We start from the raw sequence: 18,741 nt of genomic DNA, 5'->3' as shown, positions 1-18,741 counted from the left end.
AACACCCTCGTCTCTCCACCACATCGAATTCACACCTAATTTGGATTTTGAAAAATAAAAATAATTTAAATCTGATATGGATATATAATTCGATATAATTTTAATATATATTTTTTAAATTATAATAATTTTATATTATTTAAATATATTTGATCTGATCTAATTTTAAATTTTAATATTGATTGATCGATTGGTAGAGAGAAATTTAAAATTTTAAATTAAAGAGTCAGATTTCAAACGATCAAATATAGCGAGAGAGAATAATTTTTTTTTAATTAAAATTTTATTGAGATTATATTATTTTTTATATATATCCAATTTGATCTGATTTTAAATTTTAATATTAATTGATGGGTTGACGAAAAAAATTTTAAATTTTAAATTAAAAATTCAGATTTCAATCGAAAAAATTTAAAATAAAAATAATTTTTTTATTAAAATTATATTTTTAGATGATATACGATAGATTTTCAACCATCATATTTTTATTTTTATATAATATATTGATTCTCGATCATTTTGATGCGTATTTTAATCTTCAGATGTTGTCTTATCCCAATTGATGCCACCTAGATTGCTCTCTGAATCATTCAACTTGTCGACCCCATCCGTAGAAGTCCACCCACGTGCCATGACCTCCTCCACACGCCTCTTTTTATCGAAAAAGATAAAAAACTCGCCTCTGAAACCGCCGCCTCAACTCGCTTTCGGCACCGCCAATCGTATGAAATTGTGCTCTTTTTTTTTTCCTTCTACTTGCGCTGGGGCACAAGGCGCCTACATCGTAAGCAATTGCGCCAGCGTTTGAGGCAAATCATATTTAATGATGGCTGCGATATACGGCCAAGATAATGGCCGTCAAATTCTGCACAGCCGTGGCTGCGATATACGGACGGGTAAAACTTGATGTCGCAATTGCTAACGTTTTATCATCCATCCAGAAAGCGTCTGATGCCGTGTTCCTTTTCGGGCTTCTTCCTCTATGTATATCCGTGCGCCTCCGACCAAATACTGAAAAGCGGGAGCAAGAAGGGAGAAGAGAAACGATGAGTGGGAGTGGGAAGGTGGTGTGCGTGACCGGTGCGTCCGGTTACATTGCTTCTTGGCTCGTCAAGCTTCTCCTCCAGCGCGGATATACCGTGCGCGCCACCGTCCGGGATCTTAGTACCCCTCTCTCTCTCAAATTTGGATGTTCTTTTTGATTATATTATTACACTGACCTCCTCAAGGATCGGGATAATTATAGATTTTTATCCAGCATTTTATAAATATATACATAATCTCCAACCAGTTTTTTTCCTTCAAATAAGCTAACGAGCCTTGTTGAAGTCATTACCATGTAAACCTATTTGAGTCTTTCATATCTTATATTCTTTATTATTATTATTATTTATCTATTTTATTATTTAAAATTTTTAAATTTGAAATTTTTATGTTGAGCTAAATTATCCCCAAATATTGAATTTGCAATGATAATAAGAACTCAATGAAGGGATCATGCTCTTCCACGGAACAATGAGGGGAGGGCTTTGCCGACTCTCCCCTGAAGAACAAGTAGCCGTTCATGCCTCCATAGAAATTATGAGTTCTGTTAGAGAGCTCTTGAATCCTGTTTGACTCCTCATCATTTGTCTTTGCTTAGATGTGAGCTCTGCATCTAATCGGCTTTAGATCTCACTTCAGTCTAATTCCAACCTCGGCTCGGACGTTTAAAAATTGCTGTCCTGCGAGAAGAAAATAAGTGGGGGCTTAGAAGCCTCTTACCATATTTATCTAACCTTAGGCTGAACCCTGGTTCGGCATGCGTGCGCAGGGAGCACAGCTGCTCACGGGTCACCTCGGAGGCATGCGTGCGTAGGGAGCACGACCGGTCACGGGTCACCTCGGCACAAAAATGTGGTGCATGCTCGGAGGGGAAGCTTGCAGACGGTCATTCCTCTTCTCCTTCTTCCCGTCACCTTTTCCTCTCTTCATTTCTTCTTTATTCTTCTCTGCTATTGATAATAACAGGATGAGACTAGAGGGAAAGAACAATATCCCTCTCTTTCTTTTCGTCTTATATGCCTTTTCTTCCCTCGTCTCCTTCTCTTTCTTTCTTGCCCGTTCTCGGAGATCGCGCATAGGTGGCTTTGGCCGGGCTGAAGTCGGGCATGTGGGAGACTTTCCTTCTTCCCTCCGAATTGGTCTAGATCTGATTTCAAATCAATCCAAGCCTAACTTCGGATCAGCTTGATTTGATTTTGAATCGATCCAAATTTTGACTTCGACTTCCGTTTTAATTTTGACTTCAGCTTCAGTTTTAATTTTGATTTCGATCTCAATTTCGATCTGAATGCTCACGGCCATATAATCCGAAAGATTTTCGAAGCGGCCGGCGTCGGTGGTGCATTGGGCCGTTAGAGGCAGTACTATCGTGGTGCTCAAGGAGTAGCAGCAGCCAATCGCGAATTGGCCGCGAGGCTTAAAAAAAATGTCTGATGGGGAGTCGGCCATTCAATATCGCCATCTAAAGAAGAAATCTTGAATGGAGTGTCAGAAAGAGACGATCTCTATGTCCTCTAAGCACGCCATCCCATCCATCCCGTCAGTATCTTTGAGGGCGGTCATAAGCGATTTTTTACCCCCATTTAATGTTCTCGAGAGCTATGTTTTGATCTTCCGACTTCCTCGAGTTGGACGAATAATGTCATTTTGTGGCGAGTGGGGTCCACCCCCAATAATGACATAACTGGATAGCCAAAGGCTCGAGGAGGGTAGGTTTTTTACTCACACCTGGGTACCCACTCGCTCCAACAAATTAATTTAAGTAAGGAAGAATGGGCTCTAACAGCTAGTAACATTTTAGTGGCATTAATGCCCTTGTCAGGGTACTCCATGGAAGATGTCAGGGATTTTTTTCCCATTATGATGGGCTTATGCAGGGCCTCCTTTGTAGTATCATGGCTGATCATTAAATGCATTAATTTAACTAAAAAGAGACGGACTCTGATGGCTTGTCATATTTTAGTGGGGGTTGGGGACTAGCTCCGACCGACCGACGATCGGAGGAACCGACCGACCGACTTACAGTCGAAGGGACCGATCGATTGACTGACGGCCGAATCGATCGACTGACGGTCGGAGCGACCGACTGACGGGCACCATCACCGACTAGTCATCGGCTCACGACCGACTGAGGATATGTCGGGCGCACCTTTCCCAACCGACTGAACCCAGAGGTCTGATGGCCGACTCACATAAAGCTCGCCGACCAACGGAGGGGCCCGACACTACTCAGCTGGCCACCGATTTAGGGTCGGTCGACTCCTCCAATCGCCGTATAGCCGCCAGACCTTGTCAATTCTGACAGCAACATGCGGCGCGACTACCTAGGGGTATTGTCCCGCCGGGGGCATTGTCAACCCTGGTGATTTGACGGCCACACGGCGACATGACACTTTCACGGCGACTCTGACAGTCTACAGTGAGTTGACAGTTCCTCACTTGTCTGCGCCATTAATGACGGTGCCATACCGTGCTCCACTATATAAACCGGGGAAGGCAACAGTGCGAGAGGATCCGCTCCATTTCTCCCACATCTCGACTCCAAAAATCCAGGCTCGCTACTCTCTCTCCCCCTCTCCCGCTCGATCGAGCTCTCTGTCTACATTTCACTGTTGCCCAGTCACCTCTCTGACTTGACCGTCGGAGGGTCCCCGTCGGAGCCGCCTCCGGTCAGAGTGGACTTCTCGTTTTTGCAGGTGCACGCTTCCCGGCGATCGGACGACGAGGCGATTGGCCGCAACAGATTGGCGCGCCAGGTAGGGGACAGCATGACAAAGACAAGAGCTCAACGATCGAGAATCACTGGGTCGGCAAGGCGCTCTTTCCGCCGGGAAGAGGCCTCCCCGCCACCACCGACGGCGGAGTCCAGCTCTCCGCGCCCAGCAGTGACCACGGAGGCGCAGATTGCGGCCATCGTACGGCAGATGACCGTACTGACGGACGCAGTCAAAAGCCTCCAGCAGCAACCGGCTGCCCGACCGATGCCCTCCAGGAGCAGCCGCCGACGACCGCGCCGATTCCTGTCGCCTCCGTGCGAGCGCCCCCAACAGCGCTCCCACAGAGAAGAGGAGGGACGACCATGGCGCGACGACCGACGGTTCCAGCGGCCCTCTCCTTCCCCGTTGGAACGGGCAAGGAAGGAGAAACGGCCGCGCACGCCGTCGGCCTCCCTCTCAGAATCTTTCGGAGACTCCACTCCTGGGGTCTCCCAGCATCGACGAGCGGACGACTACGAGCGCCGGTTCGAGGAAATCGACCGCCGACTCGCCCAGCTGCAGATGGACGGCCAGAAGTCTTCGAACGACGTCGACTTCCAGACCGCCCAACCTCTCTCCCGACTGGTCCTCGACGAGCCGATTCCCAGTCGGTTCAAAATGCCGCACGTGGAGCCATACGACGGCTCCACCGACCCAGTCGACCACCTCGAGAGCTATAAAGCTCTCATGACGATCCAAGGGGCAACTGACGCTCTTTTTTGCATCGGCTTCCCCGCCACACTCCGCAAGGCTGCCAGGGCCTGGTACTCCGATCTCCGATCGGGAAGTATCCACTCCTTCGGGCAGCTCGAGCACTCGTTCGTGGCCCATTTCAGCACCAGCCGAAAGCCGCCGCGAACGTCAGACAGCCTTTCCTCCCTCAAGCAAGGGGAAAACGAGACGCTGCGACACTTCGTGGCGCGATTCAACGTGGCCACGCTTGAGGTCCGGGACCTCAACGAAGACATGGCTGTCTCAGCCATGAAGCGGGGCCTGAGGGCGTCCCGATTCACCTATTCTCTGGACAAGACCCTCCCCCGGACATATGCCGAGCTACTGGAGCGCGCATACAAGTATATGCGCGCGGACGAAGGAGCATCCGACCGATGCTTGGCCGAGCCCAGAGGCCCGAAAGAGAAGCGGAGAAAAGGTCGGGAGCCCGCCGAACTTAGCAGGCCCCCGATCGATAGTCGGGTCTCGCCACCCCGACGAATCCAAAAGTCACCCCGGCAACAGACTCCGAGGCCAGCATGCCCCAGGTATGACTCCTACACTCCTCTCACCGCTCCCCGCACGCAGATCCTGATGGAGATCGAGGGGGAGGAATACCTGCGACGGCCTCCGCCTCTGAAGGCAAAAGGCCTCGACCGTCGGAAGTACTGCCGATTTTATCGAAGCCACGGCCACGACATCGAGCGGTGCATCCAGCTGAGGGATGAGATCGAAGCTCTCATCCGCCGGGGGTATCTCGGCAAATTTCGGAAGGGTCCGCCGATCCAACCAGTTGCCGATCGATGACCCCAACCGACTGAAGAAGCGACGAACAACCAGCCGACGGCCGGAGTCATTAACATGATCTCCAAGCGACTGGGCCCGGGGACATCTGCGGGAGGGGAGCCGACGAAGAAGCCGCGCCCGGACGACGTAATCACCTTTACGGAGGACGACGTTCGGGGCATCCAAACTCCCCACGACGACGCTGTTGTTGTGTCGGCAACAATAGCCAATTATGATGTAAAACGAATTTTTGTTGATAATGGAAGTTCGACAAATGTTTTGTTTTACTCGACCTTCTCCCGAATGCAACTGTCAGCTGACCGACTTAGGAGGGTCTTTGTGCCCCTGATCGGCTTTGCCGGAGACGCTGTCACGACAGAAGGAGAAATCACCCTGCCCGTGACGGTCGGCACCGAACCACGGCAAAGCACGGTCCACCTAACTTTCGCGGTCGTCCAAGTTCCTTCGGCCTACAACGCCATACTCGGACGGCCGGGACTGAACGCCCTCAGGGCAATCGTCTCGACGTACCATCTCCTTGTTCGGTTCCCGACCAAAAACGGAATCGGGAAGATGCACGGAGATCAACAGCTCGCCCGACGATGCTTCCAAATCTCCGCTCAAAGCGACGAGTCGAGGGGTTCTCTGACGATCGACAAGCTGGACCAACGGGAGGAGGAAGAACGAGGTTCGCCAGCCGAGCAGCTCGAGGCGATCCCGATAGGAGAAAATCCCGACAGGAAAGTTTGGGTCGGGTCTCAATTGCCCGACACCGAACGACACCGACTGACGGAGCTGCTGACGGCCAATGCCGACATATTTGCTTGGTCGGCAGCAGATATGTCGGGCATCCCTCCAGAAACAATAACCCACCGACTCAACATCGATCCGACGATGAGACCGGTGAGGCAGAAGAAAAGATCCTTCGCTCCAGAAAGGCAGAGGGCCATCGACGAAGAAGTGGACAAGCTACTCGAAGCAGACTTCATCCGAGAATCCACGTATCCCGATTGGCTCGCCAATGTCGTCATGGTCAAAAAAGCCAACGGGAAGTGGAGGATTTGCATCGACTACACCGACCTCAACCGAGCCTGCCCAAAAGATAGCTTCCCGCTTCCCAAGATCGACCAGCTGGTGGATGCGACGTCCGGATTTCGACTGCTCAGCTTCATGGACGCCTTCATCGGGTACAACCAGATCCGAATGACGCCTGAAGACGAGGAGCACACCGCGTTCGTGACTCCCAAGGGCCTCTACTGTTATCGGGTGATGCCCTTCGGACTGAAGAACGCCGGCACCACCTACCAGCGACTCGTCAATAAGGTCTTCAAAGACCAGATCGGGCGCAACATGGAGGTATACGTGGACGACATGCTGGTGAAAAGCACGCAGATCCCGGACCATGTTCAGGATCTCGAGGAGACCTTTCGCACCCTTCGACGACACCGGATGAAGCTCAACCCGACCAAGTGTGCTTTTGGGGTGACCTCAGGAAAGTTCCTCGGATTCCTTGTTTCTCAGAGAGGGATTGAGGCCAACCCTGAGAAAATAAAGGCAATCCTCGACATGCGTCATCCGAGTACCAAGAAGGAGGTCCAACAGCTGAACGGAAGAATTGTCGCTCTTAGCCGATTCATCTCTCGATCAGCTGAAAGGTGCCTCCCGTTCTTCAAAACTCTGCGCCACGCGAATGGTTTTTCTTGGTCAGATGAGTGCCAACAGGCCTTCGAAGACATGAAAAAGTACTTGGCTTCCCCGCCGCTGCTCGTAAAGCCGCAGGTCGGGGAAACCTTGTATCTCTACTTGGCCACATCTCCTGAGGCGATCAGTTCGGTACTCGTCCGAGAAAATGAGTGCTGAACCCATCAGCCTATCTACTACACCAGCAAGGTGCTCCACGGGGCCGAAGCAAGGTACTCGGAGACAGAGAAGATGATTTTCGCCCTGACCGTCTCTGCGCAACGACTCCGTCCATACTTCTAGGCCCACGCCATAGTGGTGCTCACCAACCAGCCCCTGAGGGCAATACTGCGCCGACCCGACACATCTGGGCGACTCGCGAAGTGGGCGATGAAGCTTAGCGAGTTCGACATTCTGTACCGACCAAGGCCTGTCCTGAAAGTTCAGGTCTTGGCCGACTTCATCGCCGAATGCCCGACAACCGACCAAGGGTCGGGAGCTGAAGACCCAGGACGAGATGCGGTCTCTGAGCCAGACCCGATCTCCACTTGGGTACTCCACATCGACGGAGCCTCAAACGCTCAGGGAAGCGGGGCCGGGCTCCTGCTCACGAATCCGGATGGGGTGGTCACCGAGTACGCCCTCCGGTTCGACTTCAAGGCCTCCAACAATCAAGCCGAATACGAGGCACTCCTCGCTGGCTTGAGGATGGCGAAAGAGCTGGGCATCGACAGCCTCCGGGCATTCTCCGACTCTCAGCTGATCGTGGGGCAGGTCAAGGGCGAATTCGAGGTGCGAGATCCGACCATGGTCAAGTACCTTCAGAAAGTGAAGGACCTCGTGGCGCGCCTCGAGTATTTTGAAATTTCCCACATCCCTAGGTCGGAGAACGCTCGTGCCGACGCACTCTCCAGATTGGCAACGTCGGCCTACGACTCTTTGGGTCGGACGTTCGTGGAGGACCTCCAGCAGCCGAGCATCGATCGGGTCGAAGAAGTACAGCAGCTAATGTCCGAACCAAGTTGGATGGACCCGATCGTCTGGTACCTGACCGACGGGATCAGTCCCGAAGATCCTGCGGAGGCCAGGCGACTCCGATGGTCGGCCTCACAATATGTCATCATGGACGGCCGACTCTACAAGAGGTCGTTCTCTCTTCCCCTGCTTAGGTGTTTGGGACCGACCGACGCCGACTACGCTCTCCGAGAGGTTCACGAAGGAATTTGCGGGAATCACTTGGGGGGCAAGTCCCTGGCCTACAAGGTTCTGCGACAAGGTTACTACTGGCCTACCATGAAGAAGGATGCGGCCGAGTTGGTCCGGAGATGCGAGCCATGTCAAAAGTACGCGAACATCCAACACCAACCGGCCAGCCAAATTGCCCCTATTGTCGCTCCATGGCCCTTCGCCCAGTGGGGGGTCGACATTCTCGGTCCATTCCCACCAGCGTCGGGCCAGAGGAAGTTCATCGTTGTCGCCATCGACTACTTCACCAAATGGGTGGAGGCTGAGCCCCTGGCGCAGATCACCGAGCGGAAGATGGAGGACTTCATCCAAAAGTCCATCATCTTCAGGTTCGGGTTGCCGCATACGATCATCACTGACAATGGACGGCAATTCGACAACCAGGACTTCAGAGACTTCTGCGTCAGGTTCCACATCAGGCACCGACTGACTTCGGTCGGGCACCCCCAGTCCAACGGCGAGGTCGAGGTGACCAACCGAACCTTGCTCCACGGACTCAAGACCCGACTAAACGAAGCCAAAGGTCTCTGGGTCGACGAGCTGGGCTCCGTTCTGTGGGCTTACCGAACGACCCCCCGCATTCCGACCGGGGAGTCGCCTTTCAGTTTGGCCTATGGGACGGAGGCTATGATCCCGCTCGAGATTGGCCTGCCATCTTCAAGGGTCGAGCGGTACCAAGAGCCGGACAGCTCTGAGAGTCGGAGGGCCGACCTCGACCTCCTCCCCGAACTGCGGGACGAGGCCCAAGTTCGCATGGCTTCGTACCGACAGAGGGTCGCTCGGTATTACAACGCCAAGGTCAGACCAAAGCTTTTTAGGCCCGGCGACTTGGTCTTGAGGAAGGCAGAAGTGTCGAAGCCCTTAGACCAAGGGAAGCTGGCTCCCAATTGGGAAGGACCCTACAAGGTAGCAGACACCTACGGTCCGAGAGCCTACCGACTGGAGACCCTTGAGGGGAAACCCATCCCCCGGACCTGGAACGCCGACAACCTGAAGCTGTTTTGCCAGTGAATTTTGTAATTCAGTAGTCGGAATCAACGTCCTCCACTGGACGACGATGGGAGTTGGTCGGCGGATCAGCTCCGACTTCTGCAGTCGGGGCCGACTGATCTTCGACGACCGGCTCTGCGACATCTTCGGCTTCCGCCCTGGTGGAGAGACCTTCCGACGCTGGTCCGGCCGTCTCCTCCGCAGTTGGGGCCTCCGACTCCGGCAGAACTACGCCGCTAAGATCTAGTCCCGGGTACAAGCCCCGAACGGCTTCCCGAGCATCCTCGTACCCGACTTGGTACGAGAGGTAGCCGCTCTCTAGAAGTTCTTCACGGTACTCCTCCGAGTCCTGGAAGACTTCGATGGCCTGACTCAGAGCCTTCTTCGCCGACTCGGCCTCGCCCTTCGCGATGTCCGCATCGGCCTGAGCAACGGACAGACCTTCTTCGGCCTTGGCGAGATTCCCGAGACTCGCTCGGAGTTGCTCGCGGTCCGCCTCCAGCTCTTTGGCGATGTCGTCTCGCTCGTGTCGGAGCCGACGGATGGTCCGGGACTTCTTCCTTGCGTCGTCCTTGGCCGACTGGAGCTCTGACTCCGACGACGCCAAGGCCCCCTTGAGTCGGGAGCTCTCCTCGGAAAGTCGGGAGACCTCCCCCTCGAGTCGGTTCTCCCGGTCCACCGACTGCTGCAGCTGATCGACGAGGATGGCTTTGTCGGCTTCGAGGGCTCCGACCTTGTCCCTCCATGCCGCACGCATCTCGCCGAACTTCCGATATCCGGCTTCCAGCTCTGAGATGTTGAAGACCAGCTGCACGAGATGAAACCGACCGATGTGAAAGCAAGTTTATGGGAAACTATATTTAAAGTCGGAGGGAAGAGGAACTTACCCGGATCAGCATCGGATAGAACGAAGATAGCATGTCGGACACATGCTGATTCTTCATCGCGTTGATGTCGGCGGGAAGGAGGAGCGCCTGGCACAACTTCCTGGCCAAGTCGTGGTCGGCCAGACTCGATGCACCTTCGGAAAGAGGAAAGTCGGCCGACCCTCCGCCAGCCGACCGACCTTCGTCGCCCGACGCCATGGGGGCCTTACCTCGGCTAGTTGCCCAGGCCCTGGCGTCGGAAATCGACGGCAAGCTCGACCCCGACCGGGTCTCGACCGACGGTGCGGCGGCAGCGTGCGTCGGTCGTTCGGGTTCGCGGACCTCCTCCCGAACCTCCGGAGCCTGTTGGGCGGTTGGTGCGCCATCTGCCGACTCGGCAGCCCGTCTGCCTGGTGAGGCTGCGCCCTCAGCCGATGGTCCCTCGGACGGGACATCGACGAGCACTGTCGGCGCAGACAGTGCGATCACCGGTTCTGCCTCCGACCAGGCTGGTTCGCTCGGCGGAGGCGCGCGGGGCCTCTTAGGAGGCTGCGACGGCCCGGCGCCTTGCGCCGGCCTCTTCCTCACAACATGCTGGCGTACGTCGGCCGCCGTCAGTCGTGTCCTCGGTGGCATATCTGAAAAAGACAATAAATGGTCAGTGCCGAAGAGGAAAAGAAAAAAGAGAAAAAGAGCGGTCGGGAAAATAAAAAACCGACCTAAACGGGGGACTGGACTAAGGCCGGCGTCGTATAAGGCCTGCTCGGTGACGAGCTCGCTCTGCTTCGGCACCGAGATATCCTTTAACCGGTGGAAGTCCTCCCGATCATCGGCCTCCACCCGACTGTTCTCATTTGGCTCGGTTCGGGGATTTCCCCAACGGACGGAAAACCCCCAGGAAGCAGAAGACGATGCGAAGAAGAACTGATTCTTCCATCCGTGAATGGACGTTGGAAGACCAGTAATGAAAGAGAGCCCTTTCCGAGGGACGAAGTACCACCACCCTCGGGCTTTAGGGTGGGGTCGGAGGACGAAGAATACTCGGAAAAGAGAGATCCGAGGTTCGGTCGGCAAGAGCCGACACAAAAGGGCAAAACTGACTATCAGCCGAACCGAGTTCGGCGCAAGTTGTGCCGGGCATAGCCCGTAATAGTCAAAAATGTTCCGGACGAACTCTGGAACCGGGAATCGAAGGCCGGCCCGGAGATCCTCCAGATAGAAGGCCACCTGACCCTCGGGCGGGCTATGGACCCGACCATCGGCGCCAGGGGCGAACAGCCGAAACTGCTCCGGGACGCGGTACTGCTCCTGGAGCCGATCGACGTTCGGCCCCGAAAGTGAAGAAACCTCCACCTCCGGGGACGACCGAGTGTCTTCGGTCGGCTCTCCCGACCGACTACCTCGTGGGGACGTCCTGGCCATGGATTCAGAACAAATGGCCAGGAGGAAGAAGAAGAAGGTGGGGAAGACAGTGGCAGCCCTCAGAAGGAGAAGAAGGAGCTGCAAACAAGGAGCGGAGCGAGAGAGTACCTGGAGGGAAAACTCACGCGGGCAGAGTCTCGACTGTAAAAATGAGGAGGGTAAAAAACCATGTGAGGGTAACTTTGTATATATAGTGCCCCCCAACGGTCGAGATGAAGGCGCGGCCAACGAAGGCTCCCAGATTTTGCCGCGTGGCGTCATCAGGGCCGTCCGACGGTTCGACGCACCCTCCTTCAGATTGCGCCACGTCACCTCCATCCGCTCCACCGAACATGAACCAATGGCCGCACGCCACGTGGCGCGAGGGACGCGACGTTTGGTGTTCCCGAAGGGACGGCGGGAATAACGGTTACCCTTCCCGATGGGACGGGACACCTGGCGCCGGTTTTATCGCTGACACCAGCGGGACATCCGACACGGCGGGGCGTCCGACGACGACATGATATCTGACGCCGATGGGACGAGACGTCTGACACCGACTAGACGTCGGACGCCAGCAAATCGCTCGGCATTAATGAGACGCCCGACACCGTATCAACCGACGGTACGGTCGGATCTTTGCATACGACGAATCCACTCCTAGTCGCCAGCTCACCGTCCGACTCAGGAGTGGAGGGGGGCAACTGTTGGGGACTACCCCCCGACCGACCGACCGATGGTCGGAGGAACCGACCGACCGACTTACGGTCGAAGGGACCGACCGACTGACTGACGGTCGGACCGACCGACTGACGGCCGGGGCGACCGACTGACGGGCGCCATCACCGGCTAGTCATCGGCTCACGACCGACTGAGGATATGTCGGGCGCACCTTTCCCAACCGACTGAACCCAGAGGTCTGATGGCCGACTCACATAAAGCTCGCCGACCAACGGAGGGGCCCGACACCACTCAGCTGGCCACCGACTTAGGGTCGATCGACTCCTCCAATCGCCGTACAGCCGCCAGACCTTGTCAATTCTGACAGCAACATGCGGCGCGACTACCTAGGGGTATTGTCCCGCCGGGGGCATTGTCAACCCTGGTGATTTGACGGCCACACGGCGACATGACACTTTCACGGCGACTCTGACAGTCTACAGTGAGTTGACAGTTCCTTACTTGTCTGCGCCATTAATGACGGCGCCATACCGTGCTCCACTATATAAACCGGGGAAGGCAACAGTGCGAGAGGACCCGCTCCATTTCTCCCACATCTCGACTCCAAAAACCCAGGCTCGCTACTCTCTCTCCCCCTCTCCCGCTCGATCGAGCTCTCTGTCTACATTTCACTGTTGCCCAGTCACCTCTCTGACTTGACCGTCGGAGGGTCCCCGCCGGAGCCGCCTTCGGTCAGAGTGGACTTTTCATTTTTACAGGTGCACGCTTTCCAACGATCGGACGACGAGGCGATTGGCCGCAACAGTGGGCAATGAAACCAGCACGGATGTTTTAATCAGGACGAATGGCCGAGATGGGGACTAACGGCCGAAGCCAGAGTTGATGGTCGAGGTGTGGGCAGGGGGATAAAACAATGGCCGGGGCCGAAGCCAATGAGGACAGAACCGAAGGTGGGTGGAGATCCTTCAGTTCCGGCGAAGTGGGCCGGTCAGACCGATGACGTCTTGGGCCTTGGATTCATTCGTACCCTTGGCTCAAGCAAAATTTCCCCGACACATGTTTTCGGCTAGCACAAAATTGTCTCGAGCAATCTGAGTTGTGGCTGCGACGGCTGTAATTGAGTTCAGCGCCAGCGACAAATATGGTCTTTAGTGTGCCTTCGAAGAGAAGCCATGGGAAGAAAAAGAGTCTCCTCCAGCAGCAAATTCGGGCCGTCTTAGGAAGAGCAGAGGCCCAGGGGAACCCCGGCGCCGGAAAACTTCGAGCCTTTCCTGGCCGACCTCGGTGCTGGCGAGGAACGCATGCTCATGGGGAATTTATCTCGTAATAACTGGTTTTGGGGGCTGCCCGATATGCGGTGCAGCCGTGAGCTTCGGTCATGATGAGACAATTGAAAATGGATGGTATTCGGCCACCAAGATTTTAGCCACGATGGGCCCATTGCTTGAGTGCTTTCTCATGGCTGGTTTCTCATTGGGGGTTTTCAGCATCAGATAGGATACATGAATTAAATAATAACATAACAATATACAGCTTAGTTCCTTGCTTAGCTTGAGGCACTTCCGTCCCTTGATTTCCAAAGTCAAGTTGGTCTACTTTGTCATCGCGGGGCTCGAAGTTGCGCTCGGAGTAAGTGGGGCCGCTAGTAAGCGACCTCGGCATCATCTGAGATAGCGGCTTTTGCCTTCTTTCTTTATCATTGCCCCCCTACTTATGTAACCATATCCGAAGTCACTCTTTCGAGAGGCTTCATTAATCGCCTCACCAAATTTCATTTTCATGAGTAGAGGGGGAACAGGTTACGTTGGTATCTATTCTGCAATTCAGCAGTGGGTTTCATATCAAAATATCATGAGAAGGGCAAGAAAGGGCCTCGAGAAATGGAAGACATTTCTTCCGAAGGCTGGCCCTGTGGTTAGCATTGCTTTTGGAGACTTAATGCCGCCAAAGTGGTGCAACAAAATAGCTTTGGCAGAATGGTTGCTCCTCCTTATGAACAAGCTTATACCCTCTCTACTAAAATCAGTTGCCTCTTGCTTTAAACATGTCTAAGAGGTTTCAACGGGGAGGGCCTCTCATCAAACAAGGTGAAACTTGATAAAAGCACAGCACAAATTATCTCTTCCCTTTTGAAGACCAGCAAAGGGAGTTGCAAGGGTGCCTCCAATGAGTCGTATGTAGTATAGTCTCCGACCAAAGGTCCTGTTGCTGCTAATCTCTCGTTGCATCTGTTGTCGGAGAAGAGCACCTGCAAAAGAAGTCCATACTGGTCGAAGTTGTGTCCGACGAAAATCCTCCGATACTTAAGTCAGCGATAAGTGATGAACAGTAGATAGAACTTTAAAAATGACAAAATTTCAGTCTAGAAGTGCTTTATCAATGCTGCTATTTACCTTTCTTTTATAGATGATTCGGATGTAACCGTCGAGCATGTGGTCTTACTTTTTATGGTACTAAAGGGCAATTATCGGACCATAATTTTGGAGTTAATGGACTGTTTATGCCCACTAATAATCGTGACATATAGTAAGACCACACATTTCGGTATTATACGATCGTGGGATGGGTGGTTACACCCGTCACTGATCATGTTCTGGCCATTATGCGTTTTCGGCACTGGCAATTTCAGATAAGCCGACTATATGTGGGTAATAATAGTATGTCGGTAGTCGTGGAGATCCGAATGAGCATCAGTCGGTAACTCTGATATGTCGATGGTCATCGGTCGGATATCAATCGAGTTGTCGTGGTTGTTCGTTGATGGCTGAGAATAGTCGACTGTCGATCGATCAAATGATTGTTAGTCGGCATATTGTATTTATAAAGTCGATCTAGAGTCGTAATCGGGGGTCGATTGAATTGTTCCAATAGTTGCTCCCCACTTTCAAGTCCAAGGTGGCTTGATGTGCATATTGTTACGTGGTCTGTCACGTTGGATGAAGAGAGTTGTCATATCATGCACTGCTTCGAGCTCCGATTCGGCTGCTGGCATTAATGATTTTTGAAATACGAGAGGTCTCCAGCTGTATTGTTGTTTCGATATTTGTGAGATCATCATTGAGATGTTTCGAGAAAATAATTCAGCTCTTGGAGAATCCAGATGATTTGAGTAGATCTTGGTCACGTGTCCAAACATCATTGGCTCTGAACTGTTCACGCAGATAATGGTAAGGTGGTATGATGTGAGAGCAGGTGCGTCGAACCGTTCGATCAATGGTCGGTCTTGATGTTATCACATATCAACATCTGAGGAGATATTGATTTGACTGATTTTATCCAGACTGTTGAGGAGTCCTATATATATAAAGTCGCTTTCATCTGGACTTTACTTTTGCATTTGTCGCTTTTCTCTGCAAGATAAGGTTTTGCTGCCTTAGTGTATGCTTTCGAGTTCTGTTCCTTACATCATCTTTTGGCTTCAGGTCGAGTTCTCCTTTCTTTCTCTTAGGGTTTTCTTTTCCTTTTTAGTTCTCCTTTTCCAATGGCAAGTAAGAAGGCTTCATCTTCTCGAGATAGTCGGTTGGGGAATCCAACCGCCAATTTTTTTTTGGGTCCGAAAATGAAAGTTTCTTCCTTATTCGGGCCCAATATTGAGCAGCTCCGGGAATAGTATCGTATCCCAGAGCAATATCAGCTTTCTATTCTTGATCCGGACGGTCGGGTGAACTCTCCTCCTCCGGGCCAGATCGCATTTTATGTCGAGGACTTTTGGGCCGGTCTTCGATTTTCAATTCTGAAGTTCATCCGAAATCTTCTTGACTATTATGATCTCTGTCCTGCTCAGCTGGTTCCGAACTCTATCCGACTGATTATCAGTTTTATTTTATTATGTCGGCTTATCCCGACTGATCCTCGTCCTTCTCTCTTTCGATCTTTCTTTGTCCTTCGTCCTCATCCTAAGGTCAAGGGTTGGTGGTTCTTCAATTCAAGAAAAGATTTTTTTCATCTTCGGTCATCCATCGTCCATTCATGGATGGAAGAATCAATTTTTTTTTTGTTTCTTCTTCTTCTCCTTGGGGCTTTTTTTCGTGTTGGGGCAATCTGAGAACCGGCCCCAATAAGAATAGTCGGATGGATGCCGTTGATTTGGAAGACTTTCTCCGACTGAAAGATATGGAAGTTCCACCGCAACGAGAGCTGATGATCGAATAAGCTCTCTATGATGCTGGACTTAATTCGGTAACTTTCTTAGGTATAACATAGCCGGTCATTGCATGTTTTCTTCTGTCTGTTTCTGAACTTTGTATTGATCTTTTTGTTCTGATTGCAGCCATGCGGACAAGGGCATGAGCGTCGGCTGGCGACATACGTTCGCATGCTACCAAGAAGAGGGTAGTGATTGATGCTGGATTTTTCCGACCATCGAGAAAGAGTCGGGTTGAACCTCTGTCGGTACCGACAAGGGAATCTGACATTCCGTCAGAGGCAGCCCCCGAGCCGGTCCTAGCGTTGTCGGCCCCGACAATGCTTCTTCCGACTGAAGCGCTGTCTGCTGGAGTTGAGACGGCGAGAGATGAAGCCGCGGTAGAACCATCGACGACTCCATCAGTGGGGGTTCAGGTCAGATCGGGAGTCGCAGTCGAACACGAGCAGTTTGCAACTGCGCCAGCTGTTCCTTCAGTGGAACATTCTCGGGCGCAGTCAAGCACTGATTTTCCTCGATTTCAAGCGCACGATCGTTTATTGGAGATCAGAGGAAGGCACCGACTACTTCGATCGATGATGGGTCATTTGTGGGCCTTTCCACACTCTTCGACATCAGAATTTCGGAAGGTGAGTCGGCTTTGGCTAATCCATCATTAGCCAGACGACTCATTGAAGCTGCTCTTCTCCCGACCGATAGGGAGAATAGGAAGAATCGGATGGTGTTCGAAATGTTCTCTTCCTTCTATCCGACGATAATTGGGGTAATTTTCTGACATTCCTCCTTTTTTATTTTTATTTTTTTTAATCTGATTTGACTTGTTTTCTGTTTTTAGTGGGTGCACGATATGCATGCTTTAGAGAGCGGATATCGAAAGATCATCGACTTTCGTCGATCATGGATGGACAAGGTGGTGGTCGTCATCGTTGAAAAGACTGCTACCATCGAAAAACTCCAAGCGACAGCTGAACGAAAGAAGAAACTTCAGGAGGACATTTTTTGTATGATGGTTGACCTACAGTCCTCTAGAACTGAACTTGAGTCGGCTCGTCAGAACATCACGTCTCTCAAATCTCGGATCAGGAGCAAGAAGAATTCCATCCATCAGCTCCGGAGAGAGAGGGATGGATGTATTGAAGAGCTGGAAGCGGAGTGCAGAAGGCATCGGGTCATCCTGAAAAGGTTGGCATTGGCCGATGCTGAGTCGGCCTCCGCGAAGGCTGAAGCTAAGTTGGCGAGAGATGTCCTGAATCTGGCTGTCGAGAACTTTAAGAATTCAGAAGAATTCAAGGAGGAGATTCTTGAGGGCGGATTCGCCTCCTACTGTATCGAATACGAGGACGGTCGAGATGCATCGTTCCTCTTAATTTGGAAGAAGAGGTTGCTGAAGAGGGCGCCACATCGGCTGAAGATGATGCACCGACTGCACCAGGATCTGCTCCAAATATCGAAGCTATTCCAGAGCAAGGTGATGAAGAAATTGACTGGTGATCGATGTAGCATTTTTTTTTATAATTGGATAAATTTTGTAATCGGATCTTGGGTTGAATTTTGTAACCCTCTCTTCAATGAATGAAAAGAAAAATTTTTTTAAGTACAAAATTTTTTTGATATTCCTTTTTGTACTTTCAATGTTGTGGAATCATAGTCGGACAACCGATTATCCATCGATGAATCGAATGTTTCATAATAACTATTGTAGAATTTATCCGTTAGTCGAATGTCGGTCGACATACTTTATCTTTTAGATATTTGGATAGACGGTGATAAGCCGAATATCCTTCGACTGATTTTAATCAAATCGATATGTCTAGATATTTGATAGACTGTGGTTAGCCGAATATCTTTCGACTGACCGTAGTCAAATCGGTGTATGTTTGATTCGATCGGGATCGAATCGACACAATATTTTGCTTAGTTAAAATTAAGTCAGCATAAGTAGTCATTCGACTGAAGTCGATTTTTATAGTGAAAAATTGAGATATAGTCAGTATGTCGATTTTTACAGTGAAAAATCGAGATATAGTCAGTATGTCGGTTTTTACAGTGAAAAATCGAGATGTAGTCAGTAAAAATTTGATCGATTGCTTATCGGCCTGGTGTCATTTTGTAGATGTTGTTGATCTAAGCTTTTATGGTTCACATCTTCGAACAAGTTCAGCTATATTTTTTTCATGGTGGGTCAATAATATCCTTATTGTGAAACTTTATAAATCAAAGATTTGTCCCTCAAGTGATTTCTATTAATCTCTTCATGAACTTCTTGAAGTGCATAGTCAGCATCTGCTGGTCGTAAACATTTCAGTAAGAAAAGAGAGAACGATCTTTTATAAAGTTGGCCATTCATCAAAATATATTGTGAGGCCATCCATCTAAGTCATTTGATTTCTGAAGGATTTATAGGTAGAGTTTCATCAGTCAAGTATTGGATGATCGG

At 51.4% G+C, this 18,741-nt stretch overlaps 1 protein-coding gene across 2 annotated transcripts in view; it reads left to right on the top strand.

Moving 5' to 3' along the window:
* Positions 1–836: 836 nt before the first annotated feature.
* Positions 837–18,741, top strand: part of LOC105032901 (phenylacetaldehyde reductase) — a 36,329-nt gene continuing 18,424 nt past the window's right edge. The window contains exons 1-2 of one of the 2 annotated variants that reach the window (XM_073258100.1): positions 1,622–1,644; positions 1,814–1,929. In XM_073258100.1, coding sequence (XP_073114201.1) covers positions 1,643–1,644; positions 1,814–1,929 — 118 coding nt within the window. In that variant the 5' untranslated portion in view covers positions 1,622–1,642. Of the gene's footprint in view, positions 1,165–1,621; positions 1,645–1,813; positions 1,930–18,741 lie in introns of those variants that run through there. The other variant, XM_010907491.4, reaches the window with a different exon arrangement.

Source organism: Elaeis guineensis, chromosome 5, assembly GCF_000442705.2.
Source record: "Elaeis guineensis isolate ETL-2024a chromosome 5, EG11, whole genome shotgun sequence".
NCBI classification, from domain to species: domain Eukaryota; kingdom Viridiplantae; phylum Streptophyta; class Magnoliopsida; order Arecales; family Arecaceae; genus Elaeis; species Elaeis guineensis.
Note: the sequence above shows the minus strand (reverse complement) of the source record. Positions and strands in the feature narration are given on the sequence as shown.